The sequence below is a fragment of the Sebastes fasciatus genome, chromosome 17 (genome assembly GCF_043250625.1).
Source record: "Sebastes fasciatus isolate fSebFas1 chromosome 17, fSebFas1.pri, whole genome shotgun sequence".
Taxonomy (NCBI): Eukaryota; Metazoa; Chordata; class Actinopteri; order Perciformes; family Sebastidae; genus Sebastes; species Sebastes fasciatus.
Window position 1 is genome coordinate 11,200,796 of NC_133811.1, and position 23,588 is coordinate 11,224,383.

A 23,588-nucleotide genomic window follows, 5' to 3' on the forward strand; every position below is an offset into this window, starting at 1 on the left:
GTGAACTGAATATCATCCTTTTATGTGGGTCATGCATTATTACCTACCCATCTTGCCTTGTGTTTTTAGAAGGGCACAGTATGAAAAGGTAGTTTTAACACTTTAATTATTTTATATTGTGATTACGCATAAATTGTGATTGATTAAATTACCATTAACATACAGCATATCCGAGCCCAGGTGAACTGATTGGTTTCTGGGGAACCTGTTTATTGTTTATTGTTTATTGTTTATTTGTTTTGCACAATTTAAGACTATACAACATAACAAAAAAAAGAAGAATAATATACAGTGCAGGAAGAGGCAAAAAATCCACTGGGCTTATCTGAAGCCTCCACCTAGAGACAAGATTAATATAAAGAAATAATATGATACTACTAATATTCACTTAATCAGAGGCTCTTGCATTCGGCACTCGATTGCTTTCCCCTGAAGTCTCTAGTGAGTCGATAGCAGAGTTGGAGCTCGCGCTGATGCAACACACTGACAGGTTGACATCAAACCGGCTCCAATCACCACGTCTCACTACAAGAAGACAGGTTTAGAGGTGAGTCAGCAGCTTGTACAGTATCGCTTTATAGTAGACTGATATTGCTGTAAAATGTAGTTATTAAAATGGTTTAATTATAACAGAAACGTCACCGTAGCTAGGCAACGTTAGCTGCACATGGTTTAGCTACAGATAGCTCTAGTTAGCAGGTTTGTTCATTCATCATCAGCGTGACGTTAAAGGTGAGCTGGCCACTAGTTTAGCGAGAGTATCATCTTAAAGTAAAGTTGACTGACTGGCATATGTTGACGTATAGATAAACTGTGGTATTGATAGTAGAAACACAGCTAATGTTAGCCACTAGCTCCATGTTTAGTGCTGTTGAAGTCAGTCAGTCTGATGTTGTCTTTCTCTCAGTGGCTAACTAGAGACATGTCTTAACGTTTGGCTCAAACATGTAACCAGCAACATATAGAGGGGACGCCGAACCCGAGAGTTAGTTTAAACAAGCTAAATTACTTTATTTACAATGCCATGAATTAACTAAAACTAATCGAGTCTGTTGGTTTTGGCCAAAAAGAACAAAATGATGGAGGGAGTCTGGTCCAGCCACACCAGGACCCAGAGCTTCCTCCCTAAACGATCAAAAACAGAATAAACTACAAACAAAGCCACGAAAAACTGAACTACCAGACCTCCATCCATCAAAAGAAATGAACACAGCTGCTTCATGTGGAAGGAGAGATCTCCTTCTCCTCCTTCTTCTCCTCCTTCTTCTCCTCCTCCTCCTCCTCCTCCTCCTCCTCCTCCTTCTCCTTCTCCTTCTCCTCCTTCTTCTCCTCCTTCTCCTTTTCCTCCTCCTTTTCCTCCTCCTTCTCCTTCTCCTTGTCCTTCTCCTTGTCCTTCTCCTTCTCCTCCTCCTCCTTCTCCTTCTCCTTCTCCTTCTCCTTCTCCTTCTCCTCCTCCTTATCTGGAAAAGAAATCTAGATGTAAACTATGTGTAAAATCGTTCGACGTCTCCAACATGGGGGAGGTGGCAATTATAAGCCATATGCAAGGACAAAAACGCTGTAGTCTTGTCACAGCATCCTCTGCACACAAAGTCCAATATGGGCTGAAAAACTGATTCATAACGATGCTTAAACTCCTATCTTCCTCCTCAGACGGTACCATGGCAGATCAGCTAAGTCCGGATGAGAAGTTCAACCTCATAACCAGGAACCTCCAGGTGAGACGTGCAAAGAAACATACATACACTCACATGGTGACTAAAGTCCCCCCAGTAGCTTGGCCTCATTGATCTCTTTGTATTGCAGGAGGTCCTTGGAGAGGAGAAGCTGAAGCAGGTTCTTCAGGAGAGAGAGGTGAAAGTGTACTGGGGCACAGCGACCACCGGCAGACCCCACGTAGCTTACTTTGTCCCCATGTCCAAGATAGCAGACTTCCTCAAGGCTGGATGTGAGGTGGGTGGATCTCATCGAGCATCTCTGTCTGCACTTCCTGCTATATTAGAGCCCTGCTTACCAGTTAGCTTCATGTTTTTGTGTCCTCTTCTTTTTCCTCAGGTCACTATTCTGTTTGCAGACTTGCATGCCTTCCTAGACAACATGAAGGCCCCCTGGGAGCTGCTGGAGCTCAGAGTGAAGTACTACGAGCAGGTCATCAAGGCCATGTTGGAGAGCATCGGCGTGCCCCTGGATAAACTGAAGTTTGTCAAAGGAACGGACTTCCAGCTCAGCAGGTTGCTAACAGTACTGGAGACTGTCTGTCTTAATGTGCATTTATTTCACTTTACATTCTCAGAAACAGATGTTACAGCTGCAAAAACTCACATTGCAGGTGTGTATTTTCATGTTTGTCAGAGAGTACACTCTGGATGTGTACCGTCTGTCGTCCATGGTGACAGAGCACGACGCTAAGAAGGCCGGAGCGGAGGTCGTCAAACAGGTGGAGCATCCTCTGCTGAGCGGTCTGCTCTACCCCGGACTGCAGGTAATAACACAGTTCTAGATGGAGTAGTAACTAGGGATGTCACGGTACCAGAAATCTAGTAGTCGATACCAATACCAGTGAATTTACACGAGTATCGATACTTTCACGTCTCGTGTTAATGTTTTGTTTTCCGTGCTGTTACGGCGTTCTTCTTCTTCCTTCATTTCACGGCAGATGAGAACACTTGTAAGTGTATACTGCCCTCATTAGATCCAGAAGAATCACATCTCCAGTACCTCCGCTCCGGTACCAAATGAACATTACAGGCATCGTTCGGTACCGAAGAAAACGAGTACCGTCACATTTTTAGAATTTTGGTACAGAGTTGGTTCTCGTGACATCCCTACTAGTAACTGCTGGAGTTGTCACACTGCTACTAAGGAGTGGTATAATATTACTCTGGGTCTCTTTACTGTAATTACAGCAAAATGCCCACATATGTTGATATAAATATACCAAATAAAAGCTGTTTTTAAACTACAACAGCAAGCAGATGTGATCCTGCGTGCACCCTCACATCTGGAAGTCTTTAGAACTTGTTGTTTTTCATGTTTTGTTTTTTGTTGTATTTGCTGTTATGACTGATTGGAGTAGTGAATGTGATTTCTCTTTGACCTCAGGCTCTGGATGAGGAGTACCTCAAGGTGGACGCCCAGTTTGGAGGAGTTGACCAGAGGAAGATTTTCACCCTGGCGGAGAAGGTACCATCTCCCTCCATCTTTGCACATTTACATCAACCCTTCACCCTCTCTCTTCCCGTCATTACTGACCTCTTACCCTGTGTCTAAACCGCAAGCGTATCAGACATGTATCAGCCGCGTTTTTCACTCGCTCGTCCGACGCATCTGATACGCTCTCGTGTTAATCTATGCAGCTGTCTAACACGTTCTCCGTCCAAGCTTGCGTCTCAGCTGTGTCTCAGCTGTGTCTCACGGGTGTAAACGCCGCCTGAAGCGTTTATTTAGGCTTCTATTCTTTTCGATATTTACGTGCGTAAACGGCACAGTGACAGCTAATAAAGACTGCTACTCTACTACATTACTACAATTGACTACATATTTTAGGGTTTAATCATTATTTTATCATTTTAATTCTTAAACTTTGATCATATTATCTTTTATTTTCTCATTATCTGACCTTGTTCTTTGATTGCATTGTTTCCGATGGCATGTTTTCTCATTTATTGCCGTTTGTTTATTGATTCTGTTTTGAAATGTGGTATGTGGTAAGTTTTTTTTTTCAATCTCTCAAACTTTATCAGCAGCCTGAAAACATAATTGTTTAGTGTGAGATCGTCATCTAGCGGTCAATATAATTAGTGCAGGCTTTGCTCGGGCTGTCGAGACGCTTGCGGTCTAGACGCGGGATAATTCATTTTCACCGCATACTTTATACCGTCAGCTCTTGTAGAACTTAATTAGTTTTAGAGTAGCTGTGAGGTTTTTGATCATTTTTGGGATTTATTTGAAATAACAATTCTAATGTATTTACCTGGTGCATTAAGATTTTGGTCTTTGACATAAAAAATAGATTATGAAGAAATTATGATTTATAGAAATGATGAACTATAAATGTCACAGCAGGATGATCCCATGAAACTTTTTTAAGAGTAAGATCTCTATAAGATATAATGTGTTAACTGTAGCCTCTCATCTGTCTCCAGTACTTGCCATCTCTTGGCTACGCCAAGCGTTCCCATCTGATGAACCCGATGGTACCGGGATTGACGGGGGCCAAGATGAGCTCCTCAGAGGAAGTACGTCACAATAAAAAAAATAGGTCAACATTTGTATGAACATTTTCTTCTGATGCTAATGTGGTCATACCATCATCTCTCTCTCGGCTGCAGGAGTCAAAGATCGATCTGCTGGACTCTCCTGGAGACGTGAAGAAGAAGCTGAAGAAGGCTTTCTGTGAGCCGGGCAACATCCAGAACAACGGAATCCTCTCCTTCGTCAAATACGTCATCTTCCCTCTGCGCGGAGGTAGAAAACTCCCCCCGATGAATCTCCTTCTGTCGTCTCTGCTTCAGACTTTTTTCCTCCACTCGTATAAAATGAGCTGATAATTGTGATTATTGTGTTTCAGAGTTCGGCATCAAAAGAGACGCCAAGTGGGGCGGAGACAAAGTCTACACTGGGTTTGAAGAGGTGGAGAAGGACTTTGCTGAGGAGGTGAAGTAGAGACACACTGGTTTATTTGAACGCCTCATTTCCATACTGTTTTGTTTTGTGTCTGTAAATCCGTATAGCATACAGATTACGCAGGGTCTGCCCGTTATCTGCTGCAAAAGTTAAATTTTTTTAATCGTACTCGAGGCAAATTATGGACCGAAAAAAACCCGGAAGGAGTTTAACGAACACATCGGAGATCACGGAGGTTCCTATAGGAATGAATGAACTTCCGGTTGACTCGCATACGTACACAGAGCTATGTGGAAACGAGGCGGAAGAATAAAACCCTTCCTTAAATTCTATCCTTGCTAAAATGCTTAATTTTCTCCCTGTGCTGTGGCAGCTGGTCCACCCAGGAGACCTGAAGGCCTCGGTGGAAGTAGCACTAAACCAGCTGCTGGAGCCCATCAGAAAAAAGTTTGAGTCGCCGGAGCTCCGCAAACTTACCAACTCCGCCTACCCCGACCACTCAAAGACGAGTCAGTATTTTACCCATCATCCTCACTGTGTCTTCCCTCTCTCACATCCTTTTTAATCCAAATACAGCGTGAGTGTGACTAGTTCTGCATGAATTGGGATGTCAGCTAGCTTCATGTGGCCTTCATTTGTGTGATCAGAAGGAGCAGGAAAGGGTGCCAAGGCAGGAGGAGGAGGAGGTGGTGGTGGAGGAGGAGATGATGATGATGAGCTTGTCCCCTCCAGAGTGGACATCAGGGTGGGCAAGGTCATCAGTGTGGAGAAGGTAGGACGTCAACAGCTTTTGTAGCTTTTCTTCAGACGACGTGTATCGAGACGATCCATCTGTACAGCTCCTCGTTCTCCGCGTTCACTCGGGTCTCTTCGTTTTCCAACTTCCAGCATCCGGATGCCGATTCGCTGTACCTGGAGAAGATCGACGTGGGAGAGCCGGAGCCCAGAACGGTAGTCAGCGGGCTGGTGGCTTTCGTCTCACAGGAGGACCTGCAGGACAGACTGGTGTTGGTGCTGTGCAACCTGAAACCACAGAAGATGCGAGGCATCGAGTCTCAAGCCATGCTGCTATGTGCCTCTGTGTGAGTGTTAATTCTGTTTTTTTACACAATCACACGGTACATCCCCTCAGCTTCATTTTGAATAAACAAATTCCTCTACTCTCTGATTTCTAGTGAAGGGGAGCCGAGGAGGGTGGAGCCTCTGGATCCTCCAGAGGGATCGTCGCCGGGCGAACGGGTCTTTGTTGAGGGATATGAGACGGGCAAACCAGACGACAGACTCAACCCAAAGAAGAAGGTGTGGGAGAAAGTACAGGTATGTTTCTGTTCAGAAAGATTATCCAGTATACTGCATGATTTTTCTTCCAAATGTAATTTCTTTTAAATATGGACCAATGTGTTGTAGTTAGCATCATTTTTCTTTAATGGAACAATGGTATATTGGAATAAAATTCGTCATCTGTAGGGGATTTAAATAACGATTCTTTTCATTGTCGATTATTTTCTCAATTATTGGATTAGTTGTTTTTGTCTATAAAATGTCAGAAAATGGTGAAAAATGTCGATCAGTGTTTCCCAAAGCCCAAGATGACGTCCTCAAAATGTCTTGTTTTGTCCACAACTCAAAGATATTCGGTTTACTGTCATAGAGGAGTAAAGAAACCAGAAAATATTCACATATAAGAAGCTGAAATCAGAGAATTTAGACTTTTTTTTTTCTTAAAAAATTACTCAAACCGATTATCAAAACAGTTGCCGATTAATTTAATAGTCGACAACTAATCGATTAATCATTGCAGCTCTGTACATAATGATTATATTATTCTTTCTCCGTCTCCCCAGGTGGATCTGAAGATATCAGACGGGTGTGTAGCTCAGTGGAAAGACAAGCATCTGATGACTAAACTGGGACAGATCACATGTAAGACTCTCAAAGGAGGAAACATCAGTTAGATACATCACGTTCACCGCTGAAGCTGCTCCTGCCGGCCACATTACAACAACAACTTTCATCAACAAATCGCCATGGCGATGTCAAACTTCATCTGGATGTTTTTCTTGGAGAACGATGGGACATTGATGCCAAAAGTCTCGGATGCTTTGGACTGGCTGTTACAAATTTCTGTTTCCTTGCTTTGTCTCTATTAGAGAATGTAATTCCTAAAATTGTACAACAAAACAATCTGTAACTAATCAACCAATGGTTCATTACGGTTTCTCTTTACGTGATGTTGTATGGTGTTAAATACAACCGTTTCTGCATAAGAAACGTACTGTCACTCAGATAATGAAGGGTTGCTTTATTGGATGTTGGAAGTAGCTGAAGAGGAATCTCAGGTGTTTAAAAGGGGACTTCATGTTTCAGTATGTTTCTGGGTTAAAATTGCCTTCATGGTAAATGTCAGGGCGGGGGCCAATCTGCCAAAACATATATCAAATCAATATGCCATGTACTATAAGACACAGGACGGTTACATTGGGGGAAGTGTACAGAAATCAATATCTGGACATTAACTGTCATATAATCACGTGATGCATCATCTCTAATATGAAATAAAAATCTGTCTGAATTCTGTGGTCTGCAGAAATTAAATACATTTGTGTTAGAAGAACATTACCTTCTTAACAGCCCTACATACTCACTGACATTACACCAAACCCCATCCATAAATCTTGCAATTTAAAGATCTCTCATATCAATAGGTATTCCTACTCTGTTTTTATACTAATAAAAAAGAAAACATGTATTTGTGTTAGATGAGAGATACTGTATATTTAGGTGTACCACATCTTTAAAGAAACAAAACAAGCATTTTTTAATACACTTAAATTTTATTTATAGAAGTAATAACTGTACATAATTCTTTATAATCGTCAAGATTTTTGACCCATCATGAAGAGTCCGTGTAATTCACTCACCGATGATTTCGCTGGGGGGAGAGCATTTTGTGCAAATAGTGATGAGCAGGATTTTACACCAAAAAAAGGCTTGGGGGGGGTCAACGTTTAAGATGCAGAACATTTAATAAAAACACTGACCTCACACTAAGTCTACTCCAGTGTATCAATCATCCGGGGCCAAGCACATCCATAGCCCTATAGAGTGGTTTGTCAGATGAAATAGATTCTTAAATATTTCATATTTGGTAGGAAAAGGTGACCGACAGTGCTACAAGTGGAAACAACCACACATAAATAAATAGCTCGTGTTACTGTTCTAAAAAAACGTCTCTCAGAATGTGTTGAAAACCCCAAGAAGAGATTGTGCAGATTGTTGTAGAAGCTGTAATCTTTTCTTTGTTAAATCTTAATTGTTTATAATCTGTAGCTTTTACAAAAGTGCCTCTTTGCTAATTGAAAAAGTATGCAGCATCCCTTTTTTCTCAAACACTATTCCAGATATCCACACAGTGAAAACAGGATGTGTTGATGACAAAAAATGCTGATTTGTCCTGTAGCGCATGCCGTCGTCAGCTTCTTTTTAATCATGTATTATATCACAACAGGGAAAAAAAGACTTTAACAGACAATAAACATCTGTACAGAAATGCTTTGTCGAGACAAATCCTCTTCTCTGAGCTGCTACCTAACTCTACCTCTGGGAGGCGATGTCACACAAGCCAAATATTTACAGGTCAGCTGAACGTACACCGTGTCATCCTGAGGGGCCTTAATGAGAGATAAACTATAGCTTAGAAAAATACTCCAGAATAAAGCTATCATAGGAAATTGGGAGCGACATATTTCTTTTTTTTTGCATAAATATGTAGGAAGGCCATTACAGGCTAAGGCTTTTGGAGAAGACTTAACACACACAACACTCTGATAGTTGAGTCATACGTCTCTCAGTAATGTCAGTCCGAGCTGTGAGTTGTCCTTTTCACTTGCTTGTAGTCTTTGCTCGCTCCTCGTCCACCAGCGCTCTTTCAAAACAGTGTTTCTATTGTGTCCGCTGTCACTCTTGTAGCTGAAGGGGGAACACAAGAGGAGGTTAGACATGACGGCATCAACATAATACAGTTACAGGAACACAAGTGATGAGTATTCTTCTGTCCTAATCTAATTCAGAGACGTGACCATGAGCTTCAGGTTATTGAAGCACATGCTCGCACATTTGACTGGAAAAAAGCTGAAGGCGAGTCAGCAGTATTTGTGTCGTGTTTGTGTGCAATTTTCTCTGCAAAATATGCTGTTTAACGTAACGTGAAACTGCTTAGCTGTTCCAGATCATGGTAATGCTAGGATTTGCATTCTGCTTTCTCATGACAAGAGAGTGGCACGTTAGTTATTGATTTATGCGAGCACTGAATCAGCCTTTAAGGAGTTTACACACTCAGCAGCAGCACACTGGAGCACACTGATGAAGGCCGGTCTTTCATGGCTTTTGCAAATGACCAACATTGCCGGATGGGAAATGTTAAACTATCGTAGCAAAGACTTAAAATGATCATATTTTTTTAGGAAAATGATCTTACGCGAGTATTAACTACGAGAACAAATAGACATAAATGTGTAATTTCCACATTTCCACGTTTTTTGTTTGTTTGTTGTTTTTTTAAACCAAGCTGACGTAGCTATGATGTGTGGAAGGGGGTATGTGTCTATAAGTCCATCAGTCTGACAACAACCTACTATTACAAAATTAAAGCACAACTGGAAGCCTGTTCATATTCTGCATGAAAACAGTTAAGGCCATGAGATAACTAACTAAATACTTGGGCTTATTGGTGCATTCAAAGCTATCTCTTGTGCAAACTCTCTTCAAATGAGAAGCCGTGTTTGTTGCAGGTCACGTTCATCAACGTCACAGCCTACACCGAGCATGATTGGCTGGAAAAAGGTCACGTGAGAAGAGATGCGTAAACACAGACTTAGGATTCATCTGGAAATAAATTAGAATGAGACAGCGCAGACTAAAGGCCCTGACACACCTAGCCGACGGTCGGTCGTCGGATGACTTGTGGCGGTCGGTGAGCGTCTGATAGCCTAGTTTTTGGGGTGTGTCGTGCGCCGTCGGCTCTAGTCTGCCCGTGTCGGTGGTCAATTCAGCATGTTGAATTGGCGGCGGAGAGAAATCACTCTGATTGGCTGTTCAGCTTAAGCGAATCAGTGCACGAGAAGAGAAACAGAAGTGAGGAAAGCAAGCCAACGAGTCAAGTCAAGAGGAAAAACACAGAGGGCTCTTTTCAGTTTTCATCTTCATCTCATCTGATCGTTCCAATACACGGATATTTTCACAACGACATGGCCACCTGGAATGAAGCTAAGTGGTGAGTGAGAGCGGTGTGAAAATGGTTTTGCAAACGCTGCTTTGTTTCATGTACGTATCATAACGACGGCTCGTATATCCGCTGTCCTCGGTCTTTCGGTTTCCCTTTGTCGGCCAAGACATGGGTGGCGTGAGACGATGCAACAGTCGGCCTTCATCGCCGCTAGTTCTCTGATGTCGGCTTGGTGTGTCTGGGCATTGAAACCAACTACTAATTGTAAGCGTCACAAAATGGTCAAATTATCGTACATTATGACACTTTGGGGAATTATTAATAGTACAAATACGATTATCGTACATCTGGCAACGCTGCAAATGACAGATAATCATGGTCACAAATAATGTTGCGGCTCTTACTTGTTGTCTCAGGAGGTGTTATCCCGCTCGTGTGTTGCACTCCTCCGATCGCTCCGTTTCCTTCGACACTCAAGTCCATCTTTGCTGAAGGAGCAGAACGATTCTGTGAAGGGCTGGCGCTCCCGTGTGCTGGTTTCTTTGCCACCGGTGGAGGAACTTTGTCCGACTTCACCCCGCCATTGGAGAAAGCCTTTGATTGGTCGGACACCTGCATGAGCTCGGCCGCCAAGCTTTGCTTCAGACTTGCCTGAGCTTCAGGGGAGGAGGCAGCTGCGGTCTCTACGACAACCTTTTTTGTGCTCCTAGAGAAGATAAAGCTGGCGGTAGAGGCCGGCGACCTGTGCATGTCGCATCCCTCGGGTGCTTTCAGGGACGCTTGTTCAGCAACAGAGCTGTAAGCGGAAGATTTCACACCCAGTCGGGATGGAAGACCGTCTCTTGAAGACATGGCTGCGGTTTTCATACGTATGGCTTCCTGTAAGCGCATGGAAGGCGTGTTCAGCATCACAGAGGACGTCTTTACTGTCTGAGGGGGAGATCTTAGTGACAGAGACTTGCGGATGGGCTTCTGTGGGGTGGTTTGAGGTCCCGGGCAATTCTCCTCAACCGAAGCTCCCTGGTTTGTTGACTTGTCCTCCGATGGAGCTTTCACCTGATCTTCAGTCATGTTGACTGATCTGAGGCGAACCATCTGAAGCAAGGAGGGGGTGACTAGAGGTATGTTGGCATCCTCTTTGGGAATGGGTGCGCTTTTGTGGCGGGAAAGGAGCTCCTTGCTCCTGGCGTCTCTGTTTGGTACACTGGGCTGCCTTCTGAAATTAACCCCATGTGTTAAAGTCTCTGCTGGTAAAAGGGGTGGTGCTACTGGGGCAGTGATGGGGGGTTGGGTGCTGACGGGAGGCTCGGAGGGAGCGTCTCGCTTCAGGAAGCTGCTGGGAGGAACTAAAGTGGAGGCTGATACTGGGTTCTCTGCTCTTGTGATGGGTGGCAATGGAGGTGCCTCCACTGGCGGAGGTGGGACACTTTCTGAAACAGATAAATTCTGCACTGGTCTGCAAGAAATCTCATCAGCGGTGTCAGCTTTTGAAACTTGCGCGACAACCTCTGGTTTGGTGTCTGTTTGTGGGGACACATCTGGAATTTGTCCATGCACAGACGCTTCACTCGAATCCTCAATCGTCTCTCCAGCTTCCTCTGCGGGTCCTTTTGAGACATCCACCTCTGTGATACAACTGTCCACCACATTTGGCACGCTGTCTGCCACAAAGGGCGGAGGAGGAGGTGGGGGAAAGTCAACCTCGTCTCCTCCGTCGAAGACAGAGTCCCCTTCCATAGGAGGCGGAGGAGGTGGCCAGCAAGACTCTACAACCTGGATCTCCTCCTGCACCCTCTGTAAGTCATCCGGTGGCGCGGACACAGACGAAGGAGGTGTCTTTCTTGACGGAGGAGGTGTAGGGTGGTACGCCGGGGGAGGGGTAGGTGGTGGCGAGGCCTTACTAATTTTGGGGGCCCCTACAGAAAGCGTCTGCGTGGATGTGACCTCACTTTTGTCCGTCTCATTCTCACTCTCATCGACTAAAATTACAACCCCGTGCTGTGAGGAGGTTGCATGGTTCTCAACAGGTAAATGAACATCTGTCTCGGCACTGCTACTCGTTTTATTTTGCTGTCTGTCTACTGAGTGTTCTGATGACACCAAATCCTCTCTGAACGTCACTGGTTTCTTCATGACAGGAGGAGGATCTTTCTTTGGACTCTCTGGGTCCTTCGCTACAGGGCTACTACTCTGCTCTTGTTTCTGAACGTCTGCACTTGCTTCCGTCCTCTCTTGTTCGGTACTTTCCCCATTCTCCATCTCGTTGTGAACACCTTCAGGGCCTGATTCTAACGAACTCTCAGGCGTTTCTTTGCTTTCTGATAACTCTAAGACAGATGTGTCTATAGTTGATTGTTTTTCAACTAAAACTCGCGTCTCCTTCACGTCTTCGGTCTGGGTTCCTGCTTGTTTAACTGTGCTGTACGGTTTCTGGGTTGCTTTGCTGACATTAGGGTAAGGCCCACACAGGAGCTGAAAGGTGCGTCTATTGTGCACCCAAGTCTCCGGAGGAGGAGGACACGGCGCTTTGACTTTGGGAGGTGGCGGGATGTTCAACAGCTCTCTGATTTCAACACTCAAAGGAGAAGAATTGTTATTCGGTTCTTGTGCAGCAACGGTGGGTGGAGATCCCCGTGAAGGCAGACTGGGGCCACATGTGGAAACATCTGGATTGACAGGCTCGGATGTGGCAGACGATAGAGAGGTAAGAGAGGAGGAAGGAGAAGCTGCTGAGGATGAGGCCCGAGACACGGATCTCTCTGGTTTGACAGGCTTCTTCTTCTGTTTGTCAGGCGAGGTCGGGGAAATCCCTTTTGGGGAGAGCGTTGGAGTGCCGCTCTGACTGGAGTAGCCACTGGAAGGAGACATGGTCCGTTCAAATTTCCCCCCTTCCGAGGGAGTTTTCTGCGGGGAGGGACTGTTGGATTCTGTTGCTCCTCCTGCGTCGGTGGAAGAGGCCTGTGTGGGGCTCAAAGGACTGGAGGAAGCGTCTTGACAGGTGGACCCAGTGGAGTTTGATACAAGGCTGGGGGTCTTACTGGTATCTGCAATAACTGACTTTATCTCATCCTTTGCTGCAATATTTTCTCCCAACACAGAGTCAATGATATCCACCAGAACCCTGGAGTCGCTAATGATCTTGTTATTATGCAGAGAGTTCGTTCTCCGTGGAGGCGCCGGGGGTTGTTTGGTCTTCATAACCGACAGACGAGCGAAATTCCGTCTGGTCTTCGCATCGTCCCCAGCCGCCGCTGAACCTGAGACGTCAGACTCAGATCCTTGACCTGTAACAACATTTTCCCTTTTACTGCTGGAGGTGCTAATCATGCTAACTGAGCTACGGAGACTGACGAGGTCTGGGTCCATGCTAGACTGCTCTGTCTGGCAGCTTTCCCGCCCATTCCGACCCGCTCTCTTTGAGTTACCACTACGCGAGCTACCCTTAGAGGACCCCGGTGAGGAGTTTGAAATAACGGTCTTTGAAGACTCGCCCCAGTTCGACCCCGAAGCCGATGTGGGCATCAGTGTGGAGTCGTCGTGGGAATTGTCAGTCTGGGAACCGTCGCCATCTGATCTTCTGGACAACATAGGGCTGACTGATAAGTCCCCGGATGCGAGGCTGCTTTTGCTCACAGTGCGGACATGACCGCCGTGGTTTACACTGCCGGCACGCGTCCGGCTGCTGCTGCGGTCGATCTCTATGACGTCAACCGAGGCTGGTAAGACCGCATTAGGGATGATTGTAGACATGTAGGTGGCCTGAGGAGACATGGACATCACAGGGCCCTAAAAGAATAAAGAAACACAGAATTGTGAATTTCACAGCTAAATTTCACAACACAGTATCCTTAACTAACTGATTTCATTCTTACCTGGGGTTCCTGGAGGAAGCTAAACATTGTTGAAGGACAGAAGGAGGAGGAAGTGGTCATGCCAGGTACTGCAAGGGACTTGGGTCTTATGGTTGAGGTGGGGCAGAGATAGGAGCCTTGGTGGTTGAACGACTGCTGGTCTTGGTACATGACCTGGAGGTGCTTCCTCAGCAACTGTTCATCTCTGGAAGCCTGTTTAGGAGTAAAGACAGGACCATTCTTAAGTGATAAACAAATCCACAAAACCTGTATTGTATGTTATATAACTATTGTGAAGCACCCTTTACCTCCAGCTCTGAAAGGTGTACCCTCGCTCCCTCCTTATTCGCTACCGGAGTCCCTCCATCAACCGTAGGAATGATAACAACACCTGATTGGCTGTTACTGAGCTCTCCGTCATGATTAGGCGTAGAAACGAGCTGCTGGAAGGTTGAGCTTCTGTGTAATGCTGGGGAGAGGGCAGATCACTGTCAGCAACAAGTTAACCACCAAGGATGCATGATGTCTACTGGTTTAGCATGATGGTGTGGACATACCAAGCTCCTTCTGGACCTGGTTGGGAATACCCATGATGGTGGTCCTCCTGCTCCTCTTCCTGTTCTTCTCGAATCTTTTCACTGGATTCAGAGGCTTGAATGTAGAACCTGAGAGACAGAGAAGAGTCTTATTACCAGGCGGAAACCTCCAGGTCTGAAAAGTGAAGCCAATGCAGAAGGAAGTGCCTTAAACTTGCATTCTTTCTAATAGCCAGCAGGGGGCGACTCCTCTGGTTGCAAAAAGAAGTCAGATTGTATAGAAGTCTATGAGAAACGGACCCTACTTCTGACTTCATTTATTATTTCAGTAAACATTGTAAACATGAGTTTATGGCCTCAATCACAACCTGTTTCTGGCACTATACAGCATGTATATGTATGTTACTGTTTCCATCCGGACAACAATACAGCTACACCGAATGTTGTCTACTGGCAGAAGAGAGCTCGCGACACAACTCGGTTTGAGCTGCGCTCGCCACACATCACAACCCGCAGCGCCTGAAGTTGGGCTTTGCTTGACGCAGTATGAAAAGCCGTTGTGGCGTGGCGCAAGCCATTGGAAATAATGGGTTTCAGAGTACAGTGGTGACGTTGTTACGGTTTGTCTGAAAGGGCCTTCAGTGAGTGAGAGACGGAGAGAGAAATGGAGAGTACTAAGAGAAAGAAATACTCAAGCAGGGGCAAAACATGAATGAATGAATAAAAACTGATGTACGAATGAATATTAGTTTATGCCAGAGGGGCGAATTATTCTGTGTTATTTCCTGAGAATTATGTATTTAAGATTCAAAATGCTGTTGAAGTGTACTGATTATTTTCATTAATAATTTTCATTCTTTAAAAGTCACCAGAATGCAGGAAACAAAGTCTCTGAAACTCAAATTTTTTGGGGGAGGATTGTGATTTAGAAATGAGGTACCAAGGTTGGCAAGTATGGGCTACCTTGTGATTGACAGGTCGCTACCACGGTGTTGTCCAATCTGGGAGTTGTCCATGTTTTCGTCTTACAACTTTAACCCTTTCACAGTGTGTTTTTCAGTTCATGAAAGTTAATTGTAACGTTTTTGGTCCCCTAAAAGTGTCTTGTTCAGTATTCGGTTAGCTTAGCTTCACCCTCTCGTGTCACTTCTGGATGCAAAAGACCAAGATGACGACGGCCAAAATGTCAAACTCGAGGCTTTAAAACAGCAGTCCACAAATCAGTGGGTGACGTCACGGTGTCTACGTCCACTTCTTATTTACAGTCTATGATTAATACTGTAACTGAATTTGAGAAGGGTTGTTTTTTTGCAGTGAAAAAGCTATATTCGGCACAGGAAGAGAAATTGGTGAAATAGTAAGAGCAATGCTCTATAATACATTGAAGCTCAGTAAAGTACGTCGGGGAACTGGCTTCTCCAGAGGATTTTGAAAAGGATGTTTGAAATATGGACCAGAATACCAATCGCAGTGTCTTTATGCACACACAGACACACACGGAGTGGCATACTTTGCCTTACAGCTGTGATGTGATATGCAGAGGCAGTGCTGTGAACTTTTGAGTAACTGAAAATAAGCTTCAGCTGTGTGTCTGAAGTTGCTTTCCCTTTGATTTCACACCATAACTGCAGAGGCTCCAAGCAGCTGGGAATGAGACGTGCATGCTAAATAAGTACACGCTTATGACTCGTCATAAAGCAGTAAACCCGGGAACAAAGCTCAAACTGCTTGCTGCACAAGCACTGTGATTAGCTCCTATTTCGCTAAGATGAACGAGATACGGATGCTTCCTTTCAGAGTTTCTCTCCAAAAACACACACACACACACACACACACACACACACACAGCTGTGGTTTACCTTGGCGGGTGAGCACGGGCCTGGTCGACACAGCAGAGGTTACTGTGGTATCAGTACTTCCGGCGGTGGATCTCGACTCCGGAGAGCCACCACCATCCTTGGAGCTGATATCCTGCTCCGGACGCAGAGTATCTGTGGACTGCAGGATACACACACACACACACACACACACAGCCGTTTTTCATGAGGTGGCATTCTTTGTGTGCAGGAAGTGAAAGATAATGACACACAGAGCTTTTGGGGCACTTACAGCAACGCTCTCATCATCAGGTACGTTCACTCCATTCGTGTATTCTGTGTGAACCAAATAGACACAGACACAGAATGTGAATACACTCAAACTCAATCCATAACAGTGTATATTCAGCATCTATGATCAGTTATGTAATCACAGATAAAAAGGTGACAACCTTCATATAGAAAACACTGCCACTTGTCCCCAGATAATAAATACAATTATTCTGTTGGGTAAAATATTTAATCCAAAGCTCAATCAAGAACTAATCTGAATCTAAGTTTCCTAAAAATACATTGCAAAGCCAATTTCATTTGGAAAAAAACTGCTATAAACCACTGAAACGCATTAATTCATCCTGTGATTTTTAGGTTGTAGCAGGTTCAAAGCTATAGAAATCGGGTACAAAGCCTAAATAATGCTCCAAACTTATGCTAAAGTTTGGCGAGGAAAAACTGTCATGACCATTTTCAAAGGGGTCCCTTGACCTCTGACCTCATTATATGTGAATGAGAATGGGTTCTATGGGTACCCACGAGTCTCCCCTTTACAGACATGCCCACTTTATGATAATCACATGCAGTTTGGGGCAAGTCATAGTCAAGTCAGCACACTGACACACTGACAGCTGTTTTTGTCTGTTGGCCTGGAGTTTGCCATGTCATGATTTGACCATATTTTTTTCACAGTACCTGTGAGGGTTTCTGGACAATATTTGTCTTTTTGTGTTGTTAATTGATTTCCAGTAATAAATATATCCATATATTTGCATAAAGCAAGCATATTTGTTCACTCTCATGTTGATTAAATACTTGACAAATCTCCCTTTAAGGTACATTTTGAACCGATAAAAAATGTGTGATTAATTTGCGATTAACCGTGATTAAATATTTTAAGCGATTGACAGCCCTAATATTTTATTTCTAAATGTATTGTCAACATTATTATTTGAATTACTGCAGGGATTCTATTAATTTTATTTTTGTCTCTGGTTATTTATTTATCTTTTATTTTCCTTTAGTCTAAGTGTTTTCTTTAGTTTTTCCTGTTTTTGTGATGTTATAGTGTCATGATGTCATCATATTGTCATGTTTATTATGTACATTTGGTCTGTATTAAAAATTAAATTAATAAATAAAAAGCAAAACACTGCCACAAAGAAAACCAATAGACTCGTATGCCTTTAAGCAGTTTGATAGTACTTACTATAATATACTACTACAATGTGTTATTCGATTTATTAAACTTTTTGACTATAGAACATAAATATATGCCAGTAGGTGCAGTCTACAGTGTGAACTCATATGTTTTCATGTTCATAATGCTGCGTCTGACCTTCCTGCTGTAGTATCTTGAGCCCCTCCTGGGCCTCAGTGTGCAGGTCCTCCAGGTACTGAGGCCGGCTGCCCTCAATGAAAACATTCTCCTGGTAGTGCTGGGAGGTCCTGTAGTGGACGGTCAACCTCTTCTGGTCTTCATTCCCTTTCGGGCCAGCTGTAGCAATGATAGAGAAAACAGAAGACAAATGTAATTGGCTTATTCGATAATAAACAATTTGCTGTTTGTGACCTACTGTAGAGCGTGCGCTTCAAGGAGAATTGTAGTAATTTCACTGTAAATAGGCTGGAATTGGTATCAGGTTAACGCTGATGTTAAATGTCATTCAACAACATCGTATTAAACTTCTTCCTAACTACTGTGTATTTGCCATTTTGCCCATTTTTGCTCTTCGGACAGAAAACACCACACTTTATTCTGAAACCAGCCCGGGAGTATGAAAGACACGATAATTCGCAAGTCATTTAACGTGCAATAAGAATGGCGTTCTTGCTTTTGGCGTGTCATTTGTACGCCATGTAGTCTGTACTAACTGCAAAGTAAGCGCATCTGCGTAAATATGCAACACTCAGTTAGTGATGTAGAATAAGAGAAAGACCGCTTATGGCGGGCGGAAAGGGAGGTGGATGGGTCCAACAATCACAGGACTTTTAAGAAGGAGACCAGTGTTTTTTTTTTTTTAGTTAAGTTAAAGTTACGTTTGTGACGTGTTTTTAGTGATGTTTGTGACATGATTGTTTCTGTACGTATTTTACTTAGTTTATGTACTTATTTTAAGCCCCACCATGATGTTTCTCCTAAACCTAACTAAGTGGTTTACTTGCCTAAACCTAAGTGAGTGGTTTTGTTATTGGCATACAAATCACACGCAAAAAGCCTAAAATGCGTCCTCATTACACACATAATGTCCTAATATCGTGCTATTTATACGCCTTCCCGTGAGACTGCGTTGCAGAAACACATCACCTTCCTACAAGCCATTTAACTTTAACTTATTTCCTCGTCCTCTTAGGAGACAAACATCAACACACATACTAACAGACTCAACAGGTGTCCATTTGCCAAAACATTTATCAGCTTTACAGTGAATCCTCTGCACCTTCACGTGCCGTTTATCTGTGCACCTTTGACACCGCACACTCTTCAAATCTCCTCAGCCGAGCAGTTAGTGGGCAGACGTCCAGCTCTCAACAGTAAACTAATGCCAGGCTAATCTCCTGCAGTATCTCTCTACCTCACTAGTCCATGGAGGATTAGATAATCTGGATTGACCGCATGTAAGGATGCCACTTGCTCCCTACTGGGGGACTTCCTGCGTGGGAACTGGACCAGGCTCTACCTTCAAGATGGCTTTTACTCAATGTCAAAAACAGTGGAGACTGAACAGATAATTAAGATTTGAAAATAAAATAAAGTACTAGTTGGACAGCAGTCGATATAGGCAGAGCTAACAGGTTCACTTATACTAAAAACTACAGTGTTCAAGAGATGGTTAGCTTTATGTTCTATTACCGTGAGTATGTGCACACAAAAAACAATATACAGTATGGTGATTTAGGAGATGGAAGCCATCTGGTATGATGTGAACACCAAAGACATTTTGACTTTTGTGGCTTTTCGGTTGCCTTGGGTACTTTTCAAAATCTGCTCAAATCATAAAATGGCAAACTGCAGCCCAACAGGCAACAACAGCTGTCAGTGTGTCAGTGTACTGACTTGACTATGACGTGCCCCAAAACTGCATGTGATTATCATGAAGAAGGCATGTCTGTAATGGGGAGACTCGTGGGTACACAGAGAACCCATTTACATTCACATATCTTGAGGCCAGAGGTCAAGGGACCCCTTTGAATATGGCAATGCCAGTTTTTCCTCGCCAAAATGTAGCATACATTTGGAGCGTTATTCAGCCTCCTTTGTGACAAGCTAGTATGACATGGTTGGTACCAGTGGATTCCTTAGGTTTTATAATTTCATTTGATGCCAGTATCTTTAAAGCTGAGCCCTCTACAACCTAAATATCACAAGTTGCGTTAATGTGTTAAAGAAGTTATTGGCATTATTATCCCATTTTTATTATAATTTCTATTATTTATTTTTTTGTCTATTATTTTTAATATGTTTTTTTGCATGTTTGTTTGCTTTTGGCTGTGCGCGCTGTGTAAGTTATATAAGTTGTCTGTTGTCTGTTATTAGCTAATCAGAGGTCAAGGCGAGGTGTCCGCTTTCCCCTCCTTTGTCACTCTCAACACTGTGGCTCTCAGTCTCACCTGTGTAAGGTAACACTGTGCGAGTGTGGATGTACATACTGTACATGTCTGTGTGTGTGTAAGGTAATAGACACTCCCACCCCCTATCCACCCGCGTTCACACAGGTGAGGCAGCCTAGACACAATGCCCTCCCCTGTGTGTGGCTGTGGGAAATCTCAGGTCATTGTGAACCTGGGACTCTCTGATGCAATCCAAGAAACAGAAGTTCATTATAAAACGGCCAGCGCAGAGTGCTCACATTTAAGGTGCTCTAACTATCAGTTGTGATTAATTGGAAAAGCAGCCCTTCATGAGATTCCGTCAGACCCCTGGGGGAGGTTTAGACGAATCGCCAAAAAAGTCAGTTAAGCCCTTTATCTTATTAGAGAAGACCCCTAAATTGCCTTCAACACTAATTCGTGCGTGCCAGTATGTTAGTGTGTGTGAGACAGAGAGACAATGAGCAGCGATTATCATCAAGTTTTGACATTAAAACAAAAACATGTTACTAATCCATCCCCTAATAACCTCGACTGTTCAACACAAACTTTTTAGGGTATATCAAGTATTGGAAAAATGTCAGCTTAAAAGTTTAAGAGTATTACTGTCGTATAAACCAGCGTTCATTTCTGTCAGCAGCCTAAAGTCAAAGCCACAGCCTGCCAAATTCCTCCATGTGAGTCAGCACTCACCCTTCTTCTTGAAGACGGACAGCAGAGAGTGGATGCTCTTCCTCAAGAAGACCACCATGCCTACAGCAGCGCCATAGCAGATACAAAATCAAAATATTGTGGTAAAGCAAAAGCCCAATAAGTCCTCTTTTGTTTTACAAAGAAGATCCAGATGCTCTGAACTCTGGAGGATAAAAAAAGGGATGAAAATCTTGGCAGCCGTTTGTCTGCGAGTGATCGTAGATGGCCTGTTGTCAGAGTAAGAAGCTCTCTCCTTCTGCTGAGTGACTTGGGAAGGACGAGCACACAATAAGATCTGCTTCTAGCCAAGTCTGTCCGCCCGTCCCAGCTGCCTTATCCCTGAGTCTGATACCCTCCTCCCTCCTCCTCCCTTCCCCCTTCTGCTCTCCCTCTCTCTCTATTTTGCTCTGTCGCTCACACTGCCTCTCTCCATTGCCTCTCTATTGTCAAATGAAGAACCCCCCCATCAGCAAAACGGCTGTCAAAGTTTGGCTTTCAGGAGGCGTCCACCCCGACTACAGACACGTGTGATTGTGTGTATGCACACACACCATGCGTGTGAATGCCAAGAGCATGGAAAGATAAAACAATCTAAGTGACAGTTAGAGAAAAAACTGCCTTTCTGATTTATCTTGAGGGATGCAGACCCACAGGTTGGGAACCAGTCCTTTAAGGGTTTACATTGAGTTTGTACTGTTTAGTGCAGTATATATTGGTGGGAAAATTATATGATAATTAAATTTAAACATATTTTAATGACTAAAACACTTAAATGAAAAGGTTCTTAATTAAAAATGTATAGATGTAAACTTTCTTCATAACTAGGAATTGGTTATAAGATGATAACTTAATAAACAATCCAAATGGAAGGATCTTGTGAATGAAATACATGGAATGAGAAATAGAAATCAAGTTCATATCTTTGAGGAAAGATGGGAAAAATGGGTGAGGTATACAACACACAACATTTCTAATGATCCCCCTGTTAGATGTGACAGCTAAGATGACTGCATGTGTTTATCTATGCCACCCGGTTGTTGTCTGGTGTTTGTATAATGTATCCTCTCACATGAATTCATTAACTATATCCTATTATTGTAATCAATTATTTTATTTTATTGTTTTTTCATTTTATTATTTTTTCTCCTCTGTTTTGTTGCCTATTATTTCACTTATTTTATTATTATTTTATTTGGGTATATGCTCCATAACTATATATTATATTTTATATTATTATTTTTTTAATATTATTTTGTATTGTATTCAATTTTATCATATGCTCTAAAACTATATATTTTATTTTATCTTATTTTTTTAATGTTATCTTTATTTTATTCTATTTTATCATATGCTCTTTAACTGTATAATTTCTTAAAATGCAAATAAAAAAAATAAAAATGCATTCATAACTAGATCCTAAAAACAATAATAAAAAAAAAAAATTGCGGTAAAAGAAAAACGAATTTAGACAAAAAGAATCAAAGTTGTTAACTGTATTCTTCAGCTTCTGCAATGAAAATGTGTTTTTATTGTCGGTGTGCGGCACTGGAGGCTTTCCTCCTTGTGTTTATTGTTATCGATTCCAGTTGTGGCTATAATAACAGCTAAAACTACACTATAATCATTAATATATTTCAGGGTTATATAGTTGTATTTGTCATTGTCCTTTCTCTAATGAAAGCCTTCAGCACCATGCATCCGTCTGACACTCTGTCTCATTATCTCAGGGCTACAGGGGCTACATTTGACAGTAGAGGTTGTGTCCTCACAGTGAAAAGACAAACAACCACTATTTAAATGTACTATAATGCCTCACCCTCTTTACTGCATCACTTTCTCCAGTGCCCTATCGGCCTCCCTCTGTCTCTGCCGATCTCTCCTCCTTCACATCTTTCTTTCTCTCTTCCCGTCTGCCCCTTTAACTTGTAGCCACAGAGGTCTAGCTTGAGTTATAAATAGCTGACACAGCCTCGGTTCATCATTGCAGCTCTCATGGCGCTCTGTGCGTGTGGCGTATGAGTTCCTATGAGCCTACTGATGTTTCCTGACAAACTGTAGAGGGTATGAAATACAACACGGCGATGGTAAACTTAAAAAGGCTGATTCTGTGCCAAACAAACAACCGGTGCTGTGTTCCAGGGTTATTTACCCACTATAGAAGCAGCAGTTGATCCTCTTGCCCTCTGAATGGATGTTTATTCCCAATAAAGTGGCACAGCAGGGTGCTACAGCTGTCCCATACATCCGCACCAGCTGGAGGGTACTTTCATCCATACAACCAGCATCCCTCGCTGGCAAACGTGTGGGGATACTAAGCTTCTCTAGTGAAGAAACCTCCACCCATAGAGTCCAGGGTCAGACTGCCCAGCCTGGGGTGCTGGCGGTGGCTCAGCCTCGGGTTGAGTGGGGGCTGGAATAAGCTGAGGCCTTCAGGAGAGCAGCTTTAAACACGGGAGTCATGCCAGAGGATTAACTCTGCCAGTGGCTTAACCTGTCCATCTCTTCACCTTACACTCCCTCAACCCTCGATCAGCACTTCTCATCTCAGCCTTTTGCTTAAAAATGTCTCTATCATTTTACATTTTCACACCTTTTTCTTAACTTTACACCAAAGCTTCACGTATCTTCTGGATTATATCAATCAGGCGACTGATTCATACTCATTATCTTCTAATCCATATTAATTTGTGCAAGACTGTTTACCAAACATGTGGGAGCTTAAAACTGTTTTGTTTGGCAGCTAAAAGTCACAAAAAGTCCTTTTTCTTCTTAAAATAAATCCTTTCCACACCGTTCCCCTCAATGCAGACCTTTACGAAGTGCCAATTTTGGGGGTCTCTGGCCCAGCCTGTGTACCCCCCCCTGTTGTTAACCATATCAATATTCATTAGAGGGCCTAAAGAGACACCATCTGGTCTTGGGGGAAGAGGGCAGAGGGGAGAAAGGGGCTTCAGATGCCTTTGATTCACTGCACACA

General features: G+C 43.3%; 2 protein-coding genes across 7 annotated transcripts in view; one reads left to right on the forward strand and one right to left on the reverse strand.

The window, feature by feature from the left end:
• Positions 1 to 444: 444 nt before the first annotated feature.
• Positions 445 to 7,198, forward strand: yars1 (tyrosyl-tRNA synthetase 1). 4 transcript variants are annotated; one of them, XM_074613878.1, is made up of 14 exons: positions 445 to 547; positions 1,654 to 1,718; positions 1,807 to 1,953; positions 2,056 to 2,231; positions 2,353 to 2,482; positions 3,103 to 3,183; positions 4,146 to 4,238; positions 4,332 to 4,467; positions 4,571 to 4,656; positions 5,000 to 5,135; positions 5,274 to 5,398; positions 5,515 to 5,708; positions 5,802 to 5,943; positions 6,471 to 7,198. In XM_074613878.1, the coding sequence occupies exons 2-14, from the start codon at positions 1,662 to 1,664 to the stop codon at positions 6,579 to 6,581; spliced, it is 1,614 nt and encodes a 537-aa protein (XP_074469979.1). In that variant the 5' UTR covers positions 445 to 547; positions 1,654 to 1,661; the 3' UTR covers positions 6,582 to 7,198. The 4 variants fall into 4 exon arrangements, with proteins under 4 accessions (XP_074469979.1, XP_074469980.1, XP_074469977.1 ...); XM_074613879.1 differs by having other exon boundaries at positions 455 to 559; positions 1,661 to 1,718; XM_074613876.1 differs by lacking the exon at positions 445 to 547 and having other exon boundaries at positions 1,620 to 1,718.
• Positions 7,199 to 7,440: 242 nt separating this feature from the next.
• nhsl3 (NHS like 3) overlaps positions 7,441 to 23,588 on the reverse strand; it is a 48,096-nt gene continuing 31,948 nt past the window's right edge. For 2 of the 3 annotated variants that reach the window (XM_074613873.1, XM_074613874.1), the window contains 8 exons: positions 17,667 to 17,825; positions 16,347 to 16,390; positions 16,097 to 16,235; positions 14,259 to 14,366; positions 14,010 to 14,170; positions 13,723 to 13,914; positions 10,255 to 13,636; positions 7,441 to 8,595 (listed from right to left, as the gene is read on the reverse strand). In XM_074613873.1, coding sequence (XP_074469974.1) covers positions 8,555 to 8,595; positions 10,255 to 13,636; positions 13,723 to 13,914; positions 14,010 to 14,170; positions 14,259 to 14,366; positions 16,097 to 16,235; positions 16,347 to 16,390; positions 17,667 to 17,825 — 4,226 coding nt within the window. In that variant the 3' untranslated portion in view covers positions 7,441 to 8,554. Of the gene's footprint in view, positions 8,596 to 10,254; positions 13,637 to 13,722; positions 13,915 to 14,009; positions 14,171 to 14,258; positions 14,367 to 16,096; positions 16,236 to 16,346; positions 16,391 to 17,666; positions 17,826 to 20,611; positions 20,749 to 23,588 lie in introns of those variants that run through there. The other variant, XM_074613875.1, reaches the window with a different exon arrangement.

Coding starts and splice junctions, on each gene's coding strand:
- yars1 (XM_074613876.1), top strand. CDS start 1,626: ATGCTTAAACTCCTATCTTCCTCCTCAGACGGTACCATGGCAGATCAG. Junction 4,239..4,331: donor AGATGAGCTCCTCAGAGGAA/GTACGTCACAAT, acceptor TCTCGGCTGCAG/GAGTCAAAGATCGATCTGCT. Junction 5,136..5,273: donor CCCCGACCACTCAAAGACGA/GTCAGTATTTTA, acceptor TTGTGTGATCAG/AAGGAGCAGGAAAGGGTGCC.